We start from the raw sequence: 22,332 nt of genomic DNA on the forward strand, positions 1-22,332 counted from the left end.
TCACATATATCCAACCATTTCCAAGTTCAACTTGATTGTAAAAATAACTTTTATTCATTCCTTGCCTCTTAAAGAAAACCATTTCTAGCAGGCACTTCCATTTTAGCATGTGAAGCATATAAAAGATCAATACTCCTAATAAGTCAATTGCCTCAAAGCTTCAGAAGTGAAGGAGCACTTTAAGCCCAAGCCCCCAAGGGGTCCTTCTCACCTGCTGAGCTGCCAGCCTGGCCCTCCCTGGGGTCCTCAGCTGAGGTGGGAGAGTCAAAGTGGCACTTCTGGAAACACCGGAGGCCATTTCCCCCAGGCACAGTGTAACCTGGTTGCATTCCTGATGCAACACAGCATCTCCGTAAAGAGCACATAAATATAGGCCTGAAATAAATAGCAAGAAATAAATCATCCAGTATAAGGATTTCAAGCTGCCAGTGCTACCCACAGCTCACCACTTTCAGGGTCCTCAACAAGCACAGACACCCACTGAGAGCCTACAGGAGGGATCTGCCCCATCCCTGCTGGGGAGCAGCACAGGTCGCACAGTGCAGGCAGCACAACAGATACATCAAACCTGGGAATGGTGGGACAGGGAGCAGCACTCCTCCCTGCTCCTGAGGGTGTGCAGAGCCCTACAGCCCTGCAGCACACCACCCTCAGCCCCAGGGTGCCCGGGCAGAACAGCACACCCAGGCAACGTGGGGAAGGAGCTCCCCTTGTCCCACCTGTGCGTGCAAAAGGGAACAGCTGTGAGCTACATCTAAAGCAGAGTTTGGGCTGCTCAGTGACATAATCACAGCCCTCATGTGCAATAGCATGCTCCGTGTGGCACAGGGCAATGTATCTGCACACCCAGCAGCAACCACAGCAAGAAGGCAGACCCAGCTGAGCCCAGTCAGAGCAGGGCAACACAGGCCTGTCTCTCCAGACCAATGCAATGTCTCCAACTGATGTTTCTTTTCTTGCAAACAAATGAAGTGCAGCAGGTGATGTACCAGACACTCATGTTTCAGAGGGTACTAATTTGCATCTATGATGCATTTAAGGAAAAGTGTATCTTCTTTCACATAGGCGTGCTTTGGTGACTGCAGTTTGGTCAGAGGGAGGAAGGTGGGGCAGCCGCTGGCAACATTCATGTCGTTCACAGGTCTCTGAAAGGAAGCAGAAGCCAAGTCTGGGCGAAAAGCATCAATAATGTGTTCTCTGTTGTTTTGGTCGAGCAGCATAAATGTAACCTGAAAAGCAGAAGGCAGCAGTGATGAGTTACTGAACCGAAAATTAAACAGAAAATGTTGGAGACAAACGTGCAAATGCTGTGAAAGCAGCTGGATGCTCTATTGACAGTTAAATGCGAGCTGTAAAGAACGTCTCACAGCCTACAAGGTGGATTAATGGGAACAAGGGAGACTGTAACAGTTCCCAGATGAAGTATTTAGAACTTTGCCACCCATGAAATGAAATGACATGACATAAAATAAAGTCATTATTTCTTGGTAGAGAATGATACACTGCAAAGACTTTTTTTCCTCTGTCTTCTGACAACTTAAACAAACTCCAGGTTTGGTTCCAGTCATTACATTCATTCTGGTGCTGTGGTTTGGAATCAAAACAGCTCCGCTGTCTGTATGCATGTATACAGAAGACAAAACCTATAGAATGATTCCATTTTACTATCACTTTTATTAACCCACTGTTCCTGAGCTTGAAACATCAAACACATTTTTAATGCCATGAGGACTGAGAACTTTGATTACTATTTTTTTGGCTGCTAAACAGTAGTTAGACCATCTGTATGAAAGGCCCACAGAATCGTTACCATAGGAAGGCAGATGCTAAAAAGAGATCAGAACCTGTGCATACTTTCACTGTTCAACCATTGTTGCATTATCAGATTACACAAATAAAAATAAGATCAGGATAATGTAATGAGTTCCCTGCCAAAAGCAGTGGGTGTATGCTCGGATCAGATCTGAAATGCTGCCCTTCTTACCTTGTGCCTGAAAGGCCACGGGAGCAGAGCATCGTAGTCTCCTTTCATGACAACAAAGAAGAGTGATACGTGGGTTCCTTTTCCCATCCCATCTCCATTCAGATAAATCCTCAGGCAAACTTTGTAGCCATACTTTGCAGTGTAGAATGCTGAAAATCAGAATGCTTCATTAGTAAAGCCTCCTCTGCAAATAAGGCAAAATGAGTGCTCTGACATATTTCAGAAAGACGTGCCAAATTTGGTACCACAGAGATGAGGAGAACACACAGCAAATAAACAGTGAGAATACAGTGGCTGGAATCCTTCTTATCCCTCATACCTTGGTAAACAATACCTGTTATTAACCACATAAAGATATTTTCCCTAATTAAATCACTTCTCACACGGGAGATAACTGCAGCAGGAGACCATTCAGTACCACCAGGCACCAAGGCTGTGGGTTAGACAATGCAGATCCAGCAGATGTCACTGCAAGTAGCTGCAGCAGAGGGCAAATTGCAAAACAAAAGCCCAGAAGAGAACGCAGCTCTGTGGCAGAGCACAGCACAGCTGCCCTGAGTAACGGGCAGGAGAGCAAAATACCTTCACACAAACGGCACCGTAGCTCAAGGAACTATTTTAAAGCACCTCCCATCCAGGAGCAGAAAGAAGCATAATTCTAGAGAAATCAGTGCGTTTTCTAGAGGATGGAGATCTGCTAACACGTGTGTATGCTACGTTTACCTGGTGAGTACAAACTGACTACTCTCCCCGTCACTGAGTCCTGTAGCTTCTGGTTAACATCTGTTATTTTCCACAAAAAGACCCCATCGTAGGAAGTTTGCTCGGAGAACACAAGGCTCTTATGAAGCCTGCTCAGGCCTGCATCCTTCTGAGTCAGGCAGTGGTGCAGCTCTGCAATCTAGGAGGAAAAAGAAAACAGTTCTCAGTCAACTCCAGCCCCATGCACTGCAGAAGTAGCAGAGTCATTCCGAGGTCCTCACATCCTGGGGGGTCTCCTCTGATTTCTTTTGGCAACTTCTTAACACTCAAGGGGGCACTCATGTGCCTAAAGGTGGGTTTAGAGAACAAATATTAGAGATACCCATTTGAAAGGACATTCAAAACAAGAAAAGGATCCTATTGGTGTGTCCAGAACACAACCCTGCACAGCCTCAGTGCTTGTGCTCATCTCCATCCCCATCTCTACAGCACCCCTCTCTGATATGGGTAAGTACTTGTTATCTATACAGCAAGCACAAATCCAATGCTGGCCATAAATACTTACCTTAAGTTCAAGGCCTCGTATTACATTTTGATCGAGTTCACTCTGTCTCCGAAAGGCTGTGATTTCCAAGTTGGAGGTCTCCACTTCTTTATTGAGCACTGCCACAATATTCTCAAACACATGTAGCTTATTTTCAAGCTCAGAAATCACCTTCTCCCTCACCAGCTGCTGTACAGTAGATTCATCTCTGGGAACAGAAGTTCTGGTTAAACAGTCCACTTCCAGATCGCCATTGACTTGCAGACTGCCTGGGATGCACAGCTCAGAGATGCTTTTTTCTGCACCATTCACATTCAGCTCTGTCTGTGAGATGAAACCATTTGCAGCTTTGGAAACAGTGCACAGGTTTGCCTTCAGTTGCTTTATGTACTGCAGCAGAAGCAGCATGTGAGTCCCAACTGCAGCTTTTTCATGCTCCTTTATCTTCTCTTTGCTGCCCTGTAAGAAGATATAGTTAATACATTCTCCATACAAATATCATGGGGCCAAATAAAGCCACAACACAGAGCAAACTGCACCTTACACGCACCCTGTAACCCTGGCAGCTCCAACATCACCTCCCCTGGTCTACTAAAAATGGGTACAGCTCTTTCTTTCTTTAAAGACACATTTAAATCAAGGCCTACTGCCCTGAGCACAAAGGCTGGTGAGGCCACAGGCACAGCATGGAGCTGAGCTCCTGAAGGCAGCACTTCCACTTACCCCAAAGGAACAGCCAACCTCAGAAAAGCGACATCCATCCATGCTGACTGAGAGACCAGAATGGTTCTGCTGGGGAGAAAGAATTGAAAAAGTGAGAAAATAATCCAATAGCAGCTTCAAGGGATCCTTTTATTTACCCACAAATAAATAGGCTGATTTAATAAATTCACTGTGGGAGCAGCAAAGTGAAGCTATTCATGAGAGCTATGCCAGGATGGAAAAAGCACCCAGATACAAACGTCATATCTGAAGATGCTCTGAGGTGATCACTTAACCTAAATGAAGATTTTATTTCATGAGCTGAAATAAAACTGTATTGTATTTACTCATCTTTTACCCACCTTTTCATCTGATGGTGTTTCTGCTTGCACATGCTTCTGCTCTCTATATAAATTGTCCTCACATGAATGTTCCTGTCATTAAAACAAGAAGAAAGGAACTCAGTACATCAGTAAAACGCCTGAGCATCTTTACTGAAGAGTCTTTGAAACACAGCGTCTCTTTGGGAGTGCTACTCCCATTTCAAAGGCACTTGAAGGTTAGAGGGGCTTTCATGCATGAAATTCTGTGCAAGTCTCCTGCTTCCTTCCTGCAAGGTATAGATTTGAGGAAAATAAAGGAAGGATCGCTCCCCTGCGAGCACTACAAGCTCCACAACACACGTCCAGAGAATGGCCGCTGTTGACCTCACTATTCAACAGACTGCAGTGTTTTCAGGCTTCTTTTCAGACAGAATAACATCCAGAAATTTGGGACTAAGGCACATCTGCTAAAGGCAGGAGCTGCTGTCCCCTCCCAGGGAGTTGGCTGTATAAGGGACAGACTCGGGGGTTTCTCAAGCTAAGCTTCCAAGCCAACAGCTCTTCCTCCCAGCCCAGCAGGTTTGCTCAGTGACAGATGAGTCCACCTGTCACATCAGACCTGATGATCTTCAGATGCAACACCTGTTAAATGAAAGTACTGACTCTGATCTGACACCTACAGGGCATCAGGCTTTTGGAAACTGCTTACAGAAGCTTTGCAAAGTCATCCTGCAAAGTCTGATATAAGATTGGCAATGTAAAGGTCTTGCTCAGTTCCAAGTATAGTATGAGCACGCTATGCATGTACACACATACATACACAATGACATGCAGGTGGGTAATGGAACAGAGAGCGAATACACAGGAAACCCAAACATAAACTGGCTTCATACAGTTTGTTCCATGTGCAGACACTTCTTGCATCCTGATTATTAATATTTTGAAGGCAAGAATCCAAATGTTCCATCACGACTTGCTAATGCAGAATGCATTAGAGCTAACATGAAACTTCCTGTCTTTTCAGGCTGCAGGGAAACACAAATAATTCTCCTGCCTTTGGTTCATACTGCTGCTGCCATTTGTGTATTTAACACAGCAACTGCCAGCTTTCAACTCAAACCACACAGGGGGTGGTTTTGATCCTTAGAAATGCCCTTGCATGCCAGAACATTTCCTAGAGCAGTCTGGAATTTTATAAAGCCATTTCACCTTCAGTTCTGAAGTTTCTCTTTCGATCCCCAGGAACACCACCACAGTCTCTTTTTCCCCCCTCGAACTCATTTTGAATGCTGTGCATCTGAGTTATTGCACAACGTGTGTGTTTATTTTCTTACTCACTGCTGGTTCACTCCTGCAGACCTTTGGTTTCCTGGGGCAGTGGGGCTGGGGGAGGTTTATTTAAGGTACGGGAATGCAGAAGCCATGAGACCAGTGACGGATTGGTAAAGGTGGAGAGAGAATGAACACTACTCCTCATGCAACAGCAGTCACCAAATCGGGACAAAAAACATGATGATAAAGTAGCTAAGCCATTAATTTAAAACCCTGATTTGAAACCAATAAATGCTCTTACTTGGTACTCACTGCTGGATAAGCTCTGCTTACACTTGTGACACACGGTCACGTTATTAACACATCCGTTTTCCAAATGATCTGCAAGTTTCTTCCTCATCACCACGTGCCCACAGCCAGTGTGACAAGGGATCAAAGCGTATTCACACAGAATCTGATGCTCCTGGAAGTCAGAAGTTACAAACTCAAACTTAAACTGCAGATAAACACTCATCTAAAAACAGCACCCATCCCTGCAGCGTTGCTTTGCATCTCTTCTAACCTTGGGTAACGTCCCACTCTGCAGTGGTACCAAAATTACTGTTGAAAAATCCACAGTCTTTCCTGGGGCTTTTTTTGATGATTCTTAACTTAAGCAATCACATGGAAAAAATAAGAGACAAAGCCCACACAACTTGTGATAAATTCCAACAGGGGCTCTATGCTGCTCAGACTGGGAGGATGAATGCAGTCAGTGCTGACATCCCTGTGCAGCCCCAAGGGAGAGCCACGCGAGCCTCTGTGCAGCAGTCCGAGTGCATCTCTCACCCACCTTCACAACAACTTGTACAACATTCCCTTCCCACTGTTTGCACTTTCTCATCTCGCCGAGGAAAAACATCAGCGTGATTTCTCTCATGGCATTGTCCAACAGCTCCACTGCCACTCTCACAATATTAAACAGAACATGTTTAGCCCGGCCTCTTCTACTGCAGCCTCTGTGGGCACTGTGACACAGCCTGTTTTGTCTTCAGAAGGAGATGGCTGTCCCCTAAGAACTGCCTCAGAAATGCCAATTTCGATCACACGCTTGGCTCTCAAATCCCTTTTGCCACATATTCATGCTGAGAGGGGCTCCAATTCTCAAATTTACAATGCTGAGCAATCTGGGTAGGTTTTATCTTAAAGGGGACAACACTCACAGCAAAAAACAGTTCTTCACTCACGGTGCTGAGGCCCTGGCACTGCTCAGAGCTGTGGGTGCCCCACACCTGGAGGCACCCAAGGCCACAGATGGGCCCTGGGCAGTGTGAGCTGTGGGGCAGGCAGCCCTCACAGGGGGCATAGGGGGGCTGTGAGTTCCCTCCCACCCTCAGCCATTCCATGGGTCTGTGACTCCATGGTATTGATAACAGTGAGCTGGAAATTTAAACCTACTTCAAAATTTTTCATGGTACCACACCAACTGCACCCAAGGGTCACGCAGTGCACTCTGAGCTCAGAAATCTCTTTGTTAATGGCAGCATCCCCAAAGGCCTGGAAAGCAAACACAGGAAGGAAAAGCCCTGGTCAGCACGCATTCCTGGGACAGGAGTTAAGTGACCGTGTCGAGATTTGCTCTACTTAGCAAGTATTTTGGTGCTAGTAAGAGTCAAATAATTATCAAATCACTTCTTGGCTATGATTCAAAAATAAACATTTTGATGCCATCTGTATTTACTGAAAATACACCTAACCAGAACAGCTACTGCTTTGAGTTCCTCTTCACAGAAACCTGACACACATCACATGCAGTGGATGTGCTGAGGTGCTCCTGAGAGTGCTGCTATGTGGACCCTACAATGAATGCATTTAATCACTGGGGTCATTAACACCGCCTGAAATGCAGTGGAGAGGATTGAGACTCTTCTTCAGTGAGCCTAAGCTTCCCAGATCAGGGCTGCTTCCATTTAATACAGCGCTGTGTACTCACAAAATGTAAACCACATGTCAGATGTTTTTTGACTGCGTAGATCTTCCTTTTTTCTTATAGTAACCATGAAGAATTGTACAATTATTCTGCAAATGATTAAACCCTGCACACTTTTAATATTGCATATTACACTGGCACAGGAACAAGACAGTAATAAGTACACAATGCAGATGACAGCAGATTTCCTAACACAGAGTGAGTCAGGAAGTTGAAGGCAGGAGGGGGTCTTTACAAATAAAGGGGGGAAAAGTATTTACTAATCATGTCCACACTTAAATAAAGGCACTGAAATCCTGATGAACAGCACTGTGGCAAGACTTGAAGCACCTACAGCATATCAATGGTTGGTAAATTGAAAAGTATAATAGGGAAGGGATGGAAGCTACCACAGAAGCAGGTCATGGGATAAGATAATGCAAATATCCTGATAGGGCCTTTTGTTCCTCTTGTGTAAGTACCTTATTTAAAATATAAACACATAATCAGATAGCACAGGGAATAAGCATTAAGCAAAACCGCAGCAAAGGTAAAGCAGAGATTATCAGGAAAAGATATGGAGCAAAGAACAAACCTGCTATGCAGTCTTTGTTAGTCATGCTGCTTACAAAGCCCAGACCGTTTGTTCTGGATGGGTCCATACGGGCAGATCATCATGCCTTTGTGGTGATGACTTCCCAGCAAGAACCTGCCTGTGCAGATCAGCTCACCCAGCACCTCCACCCACCCACAGACTGCAGGAAGTCCCAGAAGACCCAATGAGGCTCCAAACGTTGTGAAAGAACTGACAGTCAACGCTCAATAAGACTTCCATAAGGGGTTAGCTGTACCTATCTGTGGTTCTGTGATGCCTGAAATTGTTACCGGGAAATTTATCGTAGGATTAAGGGCTTTTTTTTCTAAGATTTTCAGTGTTAGTTGCAGATTCATTAACTTGGTGCAGCCATATCCTACATTTTGCCTTTTACCTCATCACCAGCTGACTATTGGGTTTCATTCTTGCCTAACAAATGTAGACAGAATATGTATTTCTTGGTGCTCCTGCACATAATCAGAAAGAAAGGAAGAAGCTGAGCTGGGACCTGTGTGTGTGTGTGCAGGACACAGAACAGTGCAGGGATCTGCCTGGAGAAACCACCCAGCAGCAGCAGAGAGTACTGCAGGGCAGACCAGGGAACAGTTAGTGATACATGACTGAGCTGTGAACCACAACTCACCCTTTCCTCTGCCAATAGGCTTCCTTCACTCAGAGTGCTGGGATCCTCCTCTTTACATTTCTGGCAAACTGGATTTTTATTGTTCCTGGGAAAAAGAAAAAAGAGCAAAATAACAACGAATTATTGGAGTTCAGGGGATCTTTGTATGTACACTAAAATAAATTAAAACGTGGATGTAATTTCCACTCGGAATCCACAGTCTTTGCTCACTAAAGGTCCAACTCTTGGAGACACTGAAGTAAAATAAATTAATAAATAACAAGAACCACCAACAAAAACACAACAAAGCGAACCACCCGAACAAAAAAATGCTGCCCTATTCCTCAAGGCCAGGTCTTGTTCCTCAAGGCCATAAATCCTACCCGTATTTCAGCAAAGTGAGAGCAGCCTGGATCAGGTAAAACAAAGCTGGAAACTATTTAAGCAGTGCTAGAACCCTGCCACTGAACCTTGGCTGCTGCTGCTTTCCCAAACACCAGAGCTCCCATCAGCTCACATAGGGGTTGCTGCTGCAACTTCACTGCCCGCCTGCAGGGCAGACGTATGGTTTCCAAAGCTGAAAGCAACAACATCTCCTGAGCAGACAGCAGTGCCAGCTGTGCAGCAGGGACCTACCGGACAATCCAGGACAGGCAGGCAGAGCAGTATCTGTGCCCACACAGCGTTTGCAGGGCTTTCTTCAGGACGTTATTGCAGTTGCTGCACAGGTACTTCTGCTCGGGCACATCTTCACAAATGCTTGTGGGATATCCAAAAGGAAACTCGTTTTCATCAGGAGAAGAGCTGGGGATATCCTGCGTGCCTCTGCTTGCTTTCTCAGCCATCTGAAGGGAACTACTGGCAAAGAGGAGAGGAGGGGAGAGAAACAGGCGCTGAAAGGGGCAGGCAGCTGCTCACTGCCATGTGAGGGAACACATCGGTACCGAGGCCGCAGCACAGCCCCGAACCGGTGCAGTAATCACAGTGATCTGTTGGACTGAACGTGCAGCTGACGTGCATGACTAAATGTCACAGCGGGTCTGACGAGGGACCTGCAGGAAATTACTGTGCAGATGTAAAATTTCCCTCGAACACAATGTGAAAATGGACAACACGTTAAAATGAAGCTCTGGGGTTTTCTTCTCATGTTTTAGTTCATAGAAAGATGAAGTGAATGGTCCCCTCGTTTCAGAGCCACAACCCCATCAGTCCACAACACACACAATTATTTCCTGTACAGTAAATCCCCAGCAATCTTCCGTTTCCAGGGGCCAAAATTTGGGACTACACTTTATAGGCACAGAAGTTGAGTGATGAGTGTGCTCACAGTGACCCTCCCGAAGCCATAACACTAACGGCAACATGAAGAAAGGGGATCTTAAGGCCTCCAAAAGCCTCATGCTGGTGCTCCAGCCAGATGCACCGAGTGCCCCGTGTGGAGGGGTGCAAGGCATGCTCAGCATGGCTCCTGGTTAATGAGAGCTGTGCAATGGAACACTGCTGGGAACGCACCCAGAACTGACTCTGGTGGTCTCACAGTCACTCAGAAAGGCCCACACTGCTGTCAGTGGAGGAACCCCCGTGTTCATGTTGTGGTACTGGGATGTGCTTGAGGCACACTGCAGACAGTGAGAGGCTGAGGTGGGACGGCAGCTGCGGCGCCGCGAGCAACAGCCTGGTGTGTGAGGAGCCCCCAGCTCGGCCCCGTGCCCGCCTCAGAGCGCGCTGAACGCCACAGCCCACACGGACACCTGTGCCCCTCCTGCGTGCTCCGCGGGCCGGCCAAGGGACAGAAAGCGGTGGGACCGAGACAAGGGCTGGCTGGGCATCCCCAGGATTTCAGACACCCCTTTAAGCAGCGTTTTCTGCCTTGTGGCTCAGGCAGCTCGCTCGGCACCCAAGGGAAGTTAGCGATGAGCGCAGGGGCCGCCGGTCCTACCGAGAGCCGCAATGTGAAAACCAGCGCGCACCGCCGCACCGCGAGCTGCCGCAGCCCGAGCCGGGCACAGCGCGGAGCGGAGCGGAGCCGACGGCCTTCGGGCCGCAAACCGCATGCGGGCGCCCTGCCCGCACGGCAGCCATCCCGCTGTGTGTGCGGGACGGGACCACCATCTGATCGGGCGGCCCGCAGCCCCGGGGCGGAGAGGACCCCAGCAGGGCAGGGCAGCCCCGAGTGGGGCGGACGGGATCCCCGCGGCGGCTCCGAGCGGTGCCCGACCGCCCCCACCCCCCGCCGGCTGCCGCCCGGGAGGACCGCCGCGTCCGCCCCCGGACCCCCAGCGGGGCCGGCACGAGGCGGGGCCTCCCCCCGATCCCCTTACCTCAGCACGCCGAGGCGGCACGGAGCGGCACGGAGCCTGGGGCCGCCCGGGGGGGGCGTGGCCGGCTGCGGCTCTGGGCGGGGAGAGCGGCGGCCCAGGGCAGGCGCGGGGCTCGGCGAGCCGGCGGATAAGGCAGCGCGGCGTTCCGGTTACATCCCGAGGTCGGTGCGGTGCTGCCCGGTCACTCAGAGCCTCCGGCGGGCCCGGAGCACCATCGGAGAGAAAAGCGCCCCCCTGCACGTGCACCCAGTGCACAACCGGGACAGCTCGCTGTGCTCCCGGCGGCGCAGAGCAAAGCGCGGTGCTCTCCCGGCCCTCCGGCGCGGTCCCGGCGCCAGGCGCGTGCACGTGCTGCCGGGGTGCGCGCAGCGCTGCGGAGCCTTTGGGAGCTGAAGTTTCGCTCTCAGGATAAGGCAGGTTTGCTTGAAATCATGTGCTGCAACCACAGCGCCCAGGGTTCGGTAAGAAGGGTGTTTCAGATGCAAATCTGTTCGTTCTTCCCGGTGACAGAAACGTGGGGAATGCTGCTGGGGGTGAAGTCCCAGCAGAAGACTAAAAATAAAGAGACCGTGCCCTAGCTGCTTCCATTGGTTTGTTACTCTGCAACAGTCACAAGTGTTCATAGCCAAGCACGATAACCAGCACACCACCTTACTTGGTGATCACTGAGTGTCTGATAGCTCCTGGGCTGTGTTTGCTCAGATAAGTGCCACCCGTGGCACTGTCACATGGGCTGACTGCCCTCCTGCCACAATTACAGCTAACCAAACACAAAGCCAAACTGATGAGAGCTGTATTAAAGTGTAGATTGGAAGGATAGAGCTTCTGGGAACGAGGCAGCCCTGCAGACAACAGGAACTATTAAAAACGTCTGCACAACACAGAAGAAATGTACGTGGCATCCTTATGTAAGCAGGTAACTGCTCTGGTTCCTTCATTTTGGGCTCTTCCATCTGCAGCTCACAGCCCTCATTCAGCTCCTTTGCTGCACAGGCAGTGTCTTTGCACAGCTGCACCACCAGAACCACTGTGCAAGACTGAAGGATCAGGAATTCGGTCCTTCCCCCGTCAGAGGCCCTTTAATTACATCCCTTTGGGTTAGACTGCCTTTGACAAGCGATGTGTGCTTTTTTCTTTTTCCTGAAGGTTTTAACAGGTAAGAAATGATGATGCCGAGGAAACTGTCACTGTAGAGGAAAGGAAACGGAGCCAGTTGCCGTGAGTTGGCTTCAGGGCACCCATCTGGCTTACTGCCATCCATCACTAGAGCATTTTGGATGAACCACAAACCCGCTGAATGCTTCCACCTCCCTCACTGCAAAGAGGGCACAACGTTTGTTCCCTTTGGCAAAACAGCTCCATCTCAGCAGTGAAAAGCACTGCGGGCAGCCCAGCAGTGCTGTTACAGCACGAGCAGATGGGAACTGAGCGATGCGGGCATGTGGCGGTCTGCCCTGCGCTGCAGCCATGGCACCTGCACAAGTAACCTCTGTGAGAGCAACAGGAATTGTTGGTGATAGGTAATCCTGTAGAAGAACAGTATGTCAGTTTTATTAGCTACTTCTGAGGCTTCTAATTGAAATATCGAGATCCACCTGTAGGAGCAGAAGGCTTGCCTTATAGATCCATGTAGAACCACATGTAATGTCTCTTCATCTCCACTTCCTTCACTCCTCTGTGCTACACGAAGATTTGTAGATGCTCTAAGAATGTGTGGACACTGTGATCTACCTTAGTTGGTACGGCTTGAGATGTTTGCCTTCATTGCTTTATAATGTGCTGTGAGAAGTCATAGCAAGTTAGTCTGGCACAGAGCATTTCTGCCAAGAAGTGAGCTCCTTTTTCAAGAGGTTTTAAAAGCAGTTCTGGAGGTGACAATTGTAAGTTTTTGGACGTTGATCATTTCAGAGAGATTGCTGCTACACCGCTGGGGAGTTTGGGTTTGGGGCTGAAGGGGCACTGCGTGCTGTCACCCTCCAGGCCGCCCATCCGGGCTGCCAGCTTGCTCCTCCACTTTTGCCTCAAGAGTTCTCGAAAATATGACACCTCTATCTCAGTAGGTGCTGAATTACACAAAGAAACGAGAGATAAGTTTTTGGTACTTTCCAAACTAGAGATATTTCCTCTGACAAATTTCCCCCATATGAGATCAGTTAACTGAAAACAGGATGTGGCTCAGAGGGACCGACCTCTGCAGCGTCATTTCACTGCAGAGCCATTCCTACCAGAGCTCACACTGCAGCTCACGGCGTTACTATTTAAGGAGAATGATCACTGATACATCTGAGAAAAGAAGTTCACGAGTGAGTATTTATAACTTGAGTGTTGCCCTTTTAGAATTGTCCAAGAGCTTGAGTTTTTAGTATGTATACAAATGGCACTCACATTTGGATGCTGAGCGTTTCAAAGGCTGCAGTCAAAGTGCAAACAGTGCTTTCAAGGCTGAGAATCGGACTTCAGACAGAAAAAATGCTAGAGATAGAGAGGTCTCGCTCTATGAAAACACACTTTTCAGTTAGGATATCTGGAAACATGTCTGCGTTCTAGGAAATGCTGAAAAATGGGTAAAACACAGGAATGAAATCTGGTTAGTAACTGAGCACCCAGAGCCCACAGGGCACAGTGCTTCCAGGAACCAGAGCTGAGTGCTCCAAGCCAACCTTCTCACCCGTGCGCACAGCTGAGACCAATCCACTCTTTATCTTCTCTGCTATCACCTTCCTGACTTTAGCCACCATGAGAGAGGAATACAACAGGGTTGTAAGATTCCATCAATTCATTCTCAAGGTTTTCAAATAAAAACGTGAAGAGCCATGCAGGTTGATTTTTTGTTACCTTTACCACACGTGAGAGCTTTGCCACAGCTCAATCCCTTACCTGCAGTGTGATCAGCACACAGCCAGCTTCAGCTCCGCGCCATCGCAGTGCCATTGCCAGACCCAGCCCCACTCACATGAAAGAGCTGGAAAGATTCCCACTAACTTCTGTAAGAGTTGGACTGTGCTCCTCCAAGAGACATCAGGAATCAATCTTTTTTTCCTTTATCCCCTTCTCTGCCTCTACATTTTTCCAGCTCATATTCTCTGTAGCAGTCTAATCCTCAGCTTCCCAGTATGCAGGGTTTCCCCTCCCCCCAATCATGGGTGTTCTGGAGCATCTCTTCAGGTTTTGTCAGGGGAAAAAAAAATGCACCCATTAAAATGAACATTATGCACCAATCCTCTGATCTCAGTACTTCACTAAAGCAGCTCCACAACAGAAGCCGAGGAACCCACTGAAGGAGAGTAAAGAAAAGAGGTGTTTCTCTCCACCATGGTGTCCCTGATAGCTTTCTATGCACAGTACTACTTGAGAGTGAAAGCATATGGAGAAACAACTGAAGCTGCTTTTAGGCCACCGAACACACAGATCTGTGACAGCAGGGACTTGGTGGTGGCACACCTGTGTCACTGCATCTGCAGCAGCAGAAGCGCTGCGCATAGATGTCTGCAGCTGACGTGGGACGGCTTTTGGCAGTTTCACCAGGCAAAGTTCTGCTTTCTCCTGCAGTCTGCCTACATCAAGGGCCTGCGCTGTGCTTGTGGTTGTGCTTCTGTTTCCCTTAACACACACAGAGCCCAGTCTGAGCTGGAAAATTCTGAGCTGCTTATTTCCATTCTTACTGCTCTAGAGAGAAGTCAGGGAACGGGAGCTGAGCCCGGCAGGAGCCTGCCAAAGAGCTCTTCCAATGTTCTGGATGTAACATGAAGAAACAAGCTAAGATTCAACATTTTCAACTATAAAGCAGTTGGCAAAGAATGGATATTCTATTGATAGCTCAGTTCATTGGTACAGAGCGTTAGAGAAATGACACCATTATCAGAAATCTCAGCATATCTGAGTGGGACTAATTAGTGGAAACAGAAAATGGAAATACATTGCTTTAACAGTGTCTTCATTAATTCTCCTTAATGAGAGGAATGGAGGAAAGAGTGAAGGCCACAACCATGCCGTAACACTGCCAGTAGTTAACTCATGTTGTTAATAAGAGCACCTTCATCCTAAAGAGATGTTTAGAATACAATAACGGACAGGGGCAGAACAAGACAAAATGAGATGCCTTTAAAGAAAAATATAAATAAAAAGATGTTTTAAACACAGGAGAAGCCTGACTGAAAGAGTAAAGTTGGAAGTGGGAGAAAGCAGGCACAGAGAAGGACAGGTCTGTACTCTGAACAGACAGAAGCAGACTTAGTGCTTTAATGATTGAACAGGAGCCCTCTCATGAGGACAAGTATCTTGGCAGCTCTGCCAGTGATGGGACTCCAAAATCAGATCATCACATAAAAGTTCCCAGCAGCATCTTTGGTATTTGGCCAAGAAACCAAACCTTGAGACTTCTTGTTGAAAATCTGCATCACAAATTGGGCACTGAAACCCCACAGCGAGTGAACAAGGCACAAAGTGCTTAGGAAACGTCTCTGGATGAGACAGCAGCACAGGCACAGTGAGGGCAGCTCTTCTGTAACAGCTGCAGCTCATGCCCAGCCTGTCAGCAGCACTAACATTCAAGCCTGTATACTGCACATTACATTTCATCAGGTGCACACTGGCATAGAGTAACATGAATCTCTATGTGTGGGGGGAGTGAGATGTTCTTAAACCATTTCCTCTTTGAAAAGAGATTTTCACTATTTTTGTGGCTCGGTAGTAGAAATACTACAACTGCAGATCTGGATATCAAACGTAAAGAGTACAGCTTCTCCAAAATAATCATAACAACACTGATTTCCATTAGTTCTGTGGCCTCGCTGTTTAAATTGCAGAGAACACATAATGGCCAGTGGAAAGAATGCACTGTTGAGGTTACAGTCGTAAAGCCAAGCGAGACAATGCAAGTCCATGTCAGGGCTCTCTTACAGTGTACTGCATCCAAATGCTGAGCTTCTCTGCTTCTTTTGGAGAACTTTTTTTTTATGGCGCCAGTGGGGCTGCTGTCTATAAAAGACAACTGATTTTCCACTGCAAACCCCAATTTTTGTCATTCGATATCACTGCTGATTCAAAGCGCATCATGTATCACTTTCTGTTTGCTTTATTTATGGCAGGAATCGGCATTTCAGTTGTCAGGTAGCAGGTGAAGGAATCATGGTCTGAACCACAGGGATAACCTGCACTTCATGCCTTCCAGCTACCAACATGGGCAACTATTTATAAATAAGCACCTGTGTGTAACTGATATTTCCCGGGACAGAAAAGAAAGGGCTGAAAATAGCAATCCTTGCTCAAGATATCTCTGCTATTGTTTTCTAAACTTGAATGTTCTTTTTATTACAGTTGTGGCATTTAATTCGGTTCAGTATTTTCCAGGAACTCAGTTGCTGCTGGTCTGAGTTCCAAGTTCATTCAGAACTCTAAAAGCAACATTTAACATGAGGAATGGAATTTTGTAATGACCCAGCAACTGGCAAAACCAAACTCTTGGTTCCCGGGGGAATGAAAGAGCCAAACCCAGAAATTTCTGCTAATTAGAGGTGAAAACATTACTAAATACCTTAAAAATTGAAAGCATATGCAACTGCTATAAGGTGGTTTTTTACTGGAAAATAACTGGTGGCCGTGCCAAATTTCAGTGTGTTCTCATGTAAGAATTCAGCAGGAGATTAAGAACACATTTTTCTAGGAGACATGCAGAAATGTTAACGTTCACATGGGCTGTAAGTACGCCTCTGCAGGTAGGGTCAGAAGAAAGCTCACAGTGGCTGAGAACCAAATTGGCAGCCCTCAGAAAAAGGAGGATTTTTTTAAATCGCAAAATAATTTTCACTCCAGTGAAAAAATAGGTATGTGCTCTCTCATCTCTTCTGCTCGCTTCTACACACATACTGTATGTGCATCTACTGACATATGGAAATGACAGTTTGAGATGACTTGTGAAAAGATCTTTGAGCTTGAAAGAAGCCTTATTAAGGACTAGATTCAACTGCTGTCTTTGTTTCTCCACCCTGTGTAGGATCCCACTTACAGACTCAGAACTGAGCCTATATTGAACATTTCTATTGCTATGCAAAGATAGAAGCTAATTTCAGTGCGATGTCGTGGCATTACATCGCCAAAGTGCATCTCAGTGGCTCACGTAAGCAGTTTTCTCTTCCACCTGGTATTTAGCACGGTACGCTTTACAGTCCAGCAAGAAAGAATGATGGCAGTCACTTACAGATACTAGAGTTTTAAAAAGCAAGACTTGTCACATGCTGCAGGGACTTAGCATTCCTCTACTAAAACTGTGGGGTATTTCTAACTCAAAAGAGTTTTGGCAGAACTAATTTGGCTTGGTGTGCTTAGGCCTTGTGATGCATCCAAAAAGATTATATACATAAATCATTTCTGTGCTGCTAATAAGGCAATGTGGCACCATTTGGCTCACTTCCTACATTAGTCACAGTAGTTTGGTGCAGCACAACAGCTTTCACAACCAGCCCAAAAAAGTGCAAGTTTCAGGTGTCACCGTGCACCCCAGGGAGGAATTTGATCTGTTCAAGTCATTTATTAGCTCGGATCAACTGGATAAACTCTTGGTCACAAAATGAATTCTTCACTTCATTGCAATATTCAGTTATCTAAAAATTAGTAAGATGCAAAATGGAAACTTATAGAAAAATACTTTTTAAAAATCAAAATAAATAAACTTAAAATGAAAGGGTATGCTTAGTGTTAACCCTTAGAATTGTAGTTATCTCAGGAATTCAACCAACTCAGTTCTTACATATCTGCCCAGAGTATTCAGAGAGAAATCACATTAGAATGGCATCTGGTGAATCTTCTTATTCAGATTCCGATCATGAAATGTATTAAAGGAGACTTAAAATATAATGGCAAAACTCATTTCATTGACTTCAGTGGGTAGCGTGCATTGCTAAGAGGCAGTCTGAAATTCACTTCTGGAGTCAAGTTTGACTGCCATGTACCATTGCGTCAATAAATAGATGTCAGAACAAGCCTGTGTGCCAGCAGCCCTTGTTGTCTTGCCAGAACTGACAGACCCAAGGCCGGTTGCCTCTCTTCTAAGAGAAGCAAGCAAAGCAATTTGGACTAAAGCACACAGTCCTTGGACAAGTGCATTAATGTGTGGACAGACTGGTAATCCCACAGAGGCCAGCCTCAGGATAAAATACAGAAATTTAGTATTTGAAAGCTTATTTCTCTGGAACCACTAAAGCTATTAGCCTATGATTCAGAGCCTGGAACATTTGGAGACTTGCACACCACATATACAAATAACCAAGGAACAGAAAAACTGCACAATTCAGATAAAAGGGCCTTTCTGATGTCCAGAATCTCCAGTAAGTACATAAGTACAGAATGTGTCCTGAAGTAATTCCCATTTTATAATACAGATAAGTCATCTAAACAGGGATTTTTCCAGGAATTTCTGGTTTTACCTGACATTAATTGAGTACCTCGGGCATCTATGGCTGGAAATCACTCAAGTTAGCATGGCAGGACATTCTAAACTCAACCCTATGCTACTTCCATTTTTCTCCTGTCTTACTGAGTAGGAAATATGGAAATCAGCCAACATAAACTGCACGTGTCAAGTGGACAAAGATATACCTGTTTTATACAATGACATCATTGCACTTTAATCAAATCACTGGGCTCCACCTCAGCAAGGGTGGCTCAGGCAGCATCTCCATATGGAGAAATAAGAAATGTTTCCCAGAAGGTGTGCTGGTAAAGGTGAAGAGAGATAATTGGGTTTCATAAAACAGTTACCTTCACAACAACGTCACGGAGTTCAGAAGTTGGTTTACAGGTGGACTGCCTAGCCAACCTCACCAAGTTTTTAAGCATATCTCATTCTGCAGTTTCAGTTTATATCTAATTAGTATTAGATACAGTGCTATCTTCTTGTGTTTCTTAGAGAAGTACAGAAGATCCAAAAAAAAGTACTCACAGAACCAAAATTGAAAACCGCATCAGCCATGGCTGTCTTCTCTCCACATACTGAAAGGCCTGGATGGAGGGTATTTCTATGAGAGAGAAAACAGGGATTTTAAGGATCTTGGACATGATACTTTTGGGCAGCTAGTCAATAAAAATGAACACGTGCAACTGTACTTTCTATCAAACTCTCTTCTCAGTTTTACTAGGAATCAACCTGACCTGTGCCAGCAGCTGTGAGTGAAATTTGGTCCTTTATCTGCCACTTTCCTGGAGGCAAGAGCCTTACTGGCCAAATTCAGTTATCAAGTGCCAATGCAATATTTGTTGTAAATAATTCAGTCTACTGTGCCTTAAAATGCAAATGAATGGCACAAATATTCTTTCAGACTTGTTTTATTTTTTAAACAAGGATTCAGAGCATAAAAATGAGTTACTGTCAAGAAATTGCAATAGAATACCTGCAGGAATTCAGAAAAGAGTCCAAAAGGAAAAGCTAGGGAATACAATAATTTATTTCATGGACAGTAAATGAACGGCCTCCTGTTCAATACAAAATGCCTTAAGTTGTAGCTTAAGCCCCAGTACCCACTACCATGTGCACACTCTTGCCAGTGCCCAGGTTAGTGCAGGAAGATGGACTTTGTCAGGCTGAATTCTGAATTTCCTTCTCTCTGTGGTTTTAAACTGCATTTAAACTAGATTATCTCTCTAAAAGGCAGGAAGCAGCACCAGAGTACATTCCCTATTCCAAGTTCTCAAATACCACATGTCTTTTTGGGGAGAAATGAAGTAGCTCTGTTAAACTCTGTAAAACAAGTGAGGCATGCTGAGCAATCAGCCCTATTACTGCCTGCAGCTGCTCTGTGCTTGGAGCTCTGATCAGGAGAGGTTCTGCATCCCCTGCCCAGACATTGTCCCACAGTCCCAATTACAATACTGGCAAATACAGAATTTGTCCAGGAATCAGAGAGATCACAGCTCCTGTCCCACAGCTGAATTCATTGACAAAGATCTCAGTGGAGGTGAAAGTGGTTTTTCCTGCGGACATGAAATCAACTTCAGAGTGCTGTACAGTGAAGTATGTGTTTTTCATCCACTAGGAAACAAGTACAGCATTTTCAGTAGTTGGACATTTGAAAAATGACTTTTAAAAGTTCTTTCTTTCAGGGAGTGAGAGGGCAAAGCACTAATGTTCATAAGACCTGCACAGAAACTGTGTTCTTGCACTCCCTCTACTGTTACTATCACAGTGGCAAACAGGGAATGCTTCAAAAGCTGTGTGTATTCCTTTGTTTAAGATACATGGATGCAAAAATATAAAGGGGAGTAATGTTTCCTAGCAAAAGGACTTTCAAAACTAAAGAAGCATGGTGAAAAAAAACTAAGGATAAACAGCACTACCTATCTGGAAAATGAGATATTATGCATGATTCAACGCCATGGACATAGCTGGGCAGTCTTTAAATTAACATTGAGCTCTGTTCCACTACAAATACTAACAAAATTCCACTTGAGTTTTACATGTAATATAAGTTATAGGGTTGTTACGTACTATCATAATTGTTCAAACAATTTTTACCAAGACTGCAGGGTTAATATCCAAAAGTTGGTCTTCCTAAAATAGAAGCTGCGAGAAATATAGTACAAGTGTTAAAATATTCTATTTTCTCTACACATACAGATGACACATCAACACTATCAGGAAATAAAATAAACCATCATGTACAAGAATATCAAAAGTATTCAAAGTTGGTCCTAATATCTCATATAACAACCTCTCTAGAGAGAACTTACCAAGGTGATGACTGAAATTTTTAGCTCATCAGCAGCAAGGGGAACCCCTAGATCCAAGCTCTCTCAGAATGAGATTCCCCTGTACCACATGCTTGACTTTTCATTGTAATAGCATGACTAGTCTCTTTTTAGCCTTGATTTAACATTGCCATTTTTCAGTCACTAGACTTACAAAGTTTGCATTATTTTAAGGGGCTTTTCTCATATTACAGCAAAATAATTTGCAAGTAACTATCTTCAGTGCAAGTAATGATAAGTTCATAACTGAAATGTTGCCAGGTATACAGAAGGTCGTATCGACTGTTTTTTAGCATGATAAATTCAGTTTGTTTAGCTACAAAAAGCAAAGAGTCTGTAACAGTTTCAGCCTATTGAATATGAACTGTAGGTTTCCAAAATGGCTTCTTTCTGTTGCAGGGAGTGGGAGCTGTTTGTCTGAGATGCACTGCAGTGTTTCAATGCATTGTTAAAGTAAATGGACTGGAACAATCTGTAATTTCTTAACTTAGTAAACCTTCAGCATTGTTTAACTTAAACATCTGTTACTCCATCCAAATGTTGAATGAAAAATGTTAAATGCCTGGATACTAGCATAGGTAAAAATGAAAGATTCTGTCATCTGCGGGTTTAAGAAACTGAAAATTAAAGCTTTAACAAGTTAAAGCTTTAACAAAATTATTTAATAAGCCATTTTATTTTTCCTTTTTAGTGCGTGTGCTGAAGGCAGGGTTGTTTTTACAAGACATTGGATTTCAATGTTTTAAGGCATTTTTGCTACTGGCAAAAGACAGTCTTTTCCATGTTGTTTTTGCAATCATTCCTTTTCATTTCATCTGACTTCAAATGCCTTTGAAGTCTTCAGCATTATTCTCCCATCCAAGCTTAAAAAACATACTTTGTAAGTTACCAGGTAATAAGAAAATGGCTATGAAATACAAGCCAAGAGTGTTCTCGAAGGTGAACAATCATGACAGTTAAGTTCTAGAAGAATTACTAAACAACTGAGGATTTTTTTAATGAGATGTGATCTGTATTTTTAATTAAAAAATTCTCCATGTAGATCAACAGCCACTGATGATGAGATCTTCAACAAAATCTTCCATTCTGTTTAAAAACTCCTGGCAAAATGTACATGCTGTATTTGGAGGCCACCACTCAATCCAAGTGCTGGAGTCCAAAGGATACTGGAATCTAAAAAAAACCCACACAAAATGCTCATATTTTAAAGTAAGGTTTGGGGAGAAAACCATCAGATAGAAAAAGAAATACAATAAGAAATAGCTTGCTTTGTGTTCATAACCCTATTTTAAATGTACACATCTGAAAACAAATTGGGTGACTGGCTTCTGGTTGAACTGATACTTAAAACACATTATACACTATGTAAGATTTATTACATACAGAAACTTGCCACTTGCCAGCACAGCACATTCTGATGGAAGTTTCTTACCTGAAACTGTAACCAATGTTTATCTTTAAGGCTTCTTTTCCCATGATCAAATATTGCATTCCTGGGCTTAGCTCAACATTAGCACAGGTCTTCTTTTTAACAAAGGTGACTTCATTATTTTTTTGAGCAAAAGCCTGACCTGAAGTAGA

The 22,332-nt window shown here is 45.1% G+C and overlaps 2 protein-coding genes across 13 annotated transcripts in view; both read right to left on the minus strand.

The window, feature by feature from the left end:
• Positions 1 to 31: 31 nt before the first annotated feature.
• Positions 32 to 22,247, minus strand: TRAF1 (TNF receptor associated factor 1). Of its 8 annotated transcripts, none has more exons than XM_025141500.2 (12): positions 22,184 to 22,247; positions 18,950 to 19,025; positions 9,329 to 9,547; positions 8,714 to 8,798; positions 6,965 to 7,063; positions 5,829 to 5,990; positions 4,295 to 4,366; positions 3,954 to 4,022; positions 3,252 to 3,689; positions 2,708 to 2,885; positions 1,985 to 2,133; positions 32 to 1,229 (listed from the first exon to the last, which is right to left on the minus strand). In XM_025141500.2, exons 2-12 carry the CDS (start codon positions 18,970 to 18,972, stop codon positions 1,014 to 1,016), a joined length of 1,710 nt encoding a protein of 569 aa, XP_024997268.1. In that variant the 5' UTR covers positions 18,973 to 19,025; positions 22,184 to 22,247; the 3' UTR covers positions 32 to 1,013. The 8 variants fall into 8 exon arrangements, with proteins under 8 accessions (XP_024997268.1, XP_024997266.1, XP_040505051.1 ...); XM_025141498.2 differs by having other exon boundaries at positions 9,329 to 9,550; XM_040649117.1 differs by lacking the exon at positions 22,184 to 22,247 and adding an exon at positions 20,492 to 20,551.
• C5 (complement component 5) overlaps positions 9,328 to 22,332 on the minus strand; it is a 37,554-nt gene continuing 24,549 nt past the window's right edge. For 2 of the 5 annotated variants that reach the window (XM_046901812.1, XM_415405.8), the window contains exons 40-41: positions 22,184 to 22,322; positions 19,317 to 21,924 (exon numbers count right to left, since the gene is read on the minus strand). In XM_046901812.1, coding sequence (XP_046757768.1) covers positions 21,795 to 21,924; positions 22,184 to 22,322 — 269 coding nt within the window. In that variant the 3' untranslated portion in view covers positions 19,317 to 21,794. Of the gene's footprint in view, positions 9,551 to 12,537; positions 13,567 to 18,949; positions 19,026 to 19,316; positions 21,925 to 22,183; positions 22,323 to 22,332 lie in introns of those variants that run through there. The other 3 variants (XM_025141495.3, XM_025141496.3, XM_025141494.3) reach the window with 3 other exon arrangements.

This window comes from Gallus gallus, chromosome 17, assembly GCF_016699485.2.
Source record: "Gallus gallus isolate bGalGal1 chromosome 17, bGalGal1.mat.broiler.GRCg7b, whole genome shotgun sequence".
NCBI lineage: Eukaryota > Metazoa > Chordata > Aves > Galliformes > Phasianidae > Gallus > Gallus gallus.

What these genes read in the sequence shown, in the direction of transcription:
- TRAF1 (XM_025141498.2), bottom strand. Translation starts at nt 18,972, where the DNA reads ATGCGGTTTTCAATTTTGGTTCT. An exon ending in GCCTATTGGCAGAGGAAAGG is followed by an intron (nt 7,064 to 8,713) that starts GTGAGTTGTGGT and finishes TTTGCTTTCCAG; the next exon opens with GCCTTTGGGGATGCTGCCAT. An exon ending in TACGAGGCCTTGAACTTAAG is followed by an intron (nt 2,886 to 3,251) that starts GTAAGTATTTAT and finishes TTTTCCTCCTAG; the next exon opens with ATTGCAGAGCTGCACCACTG.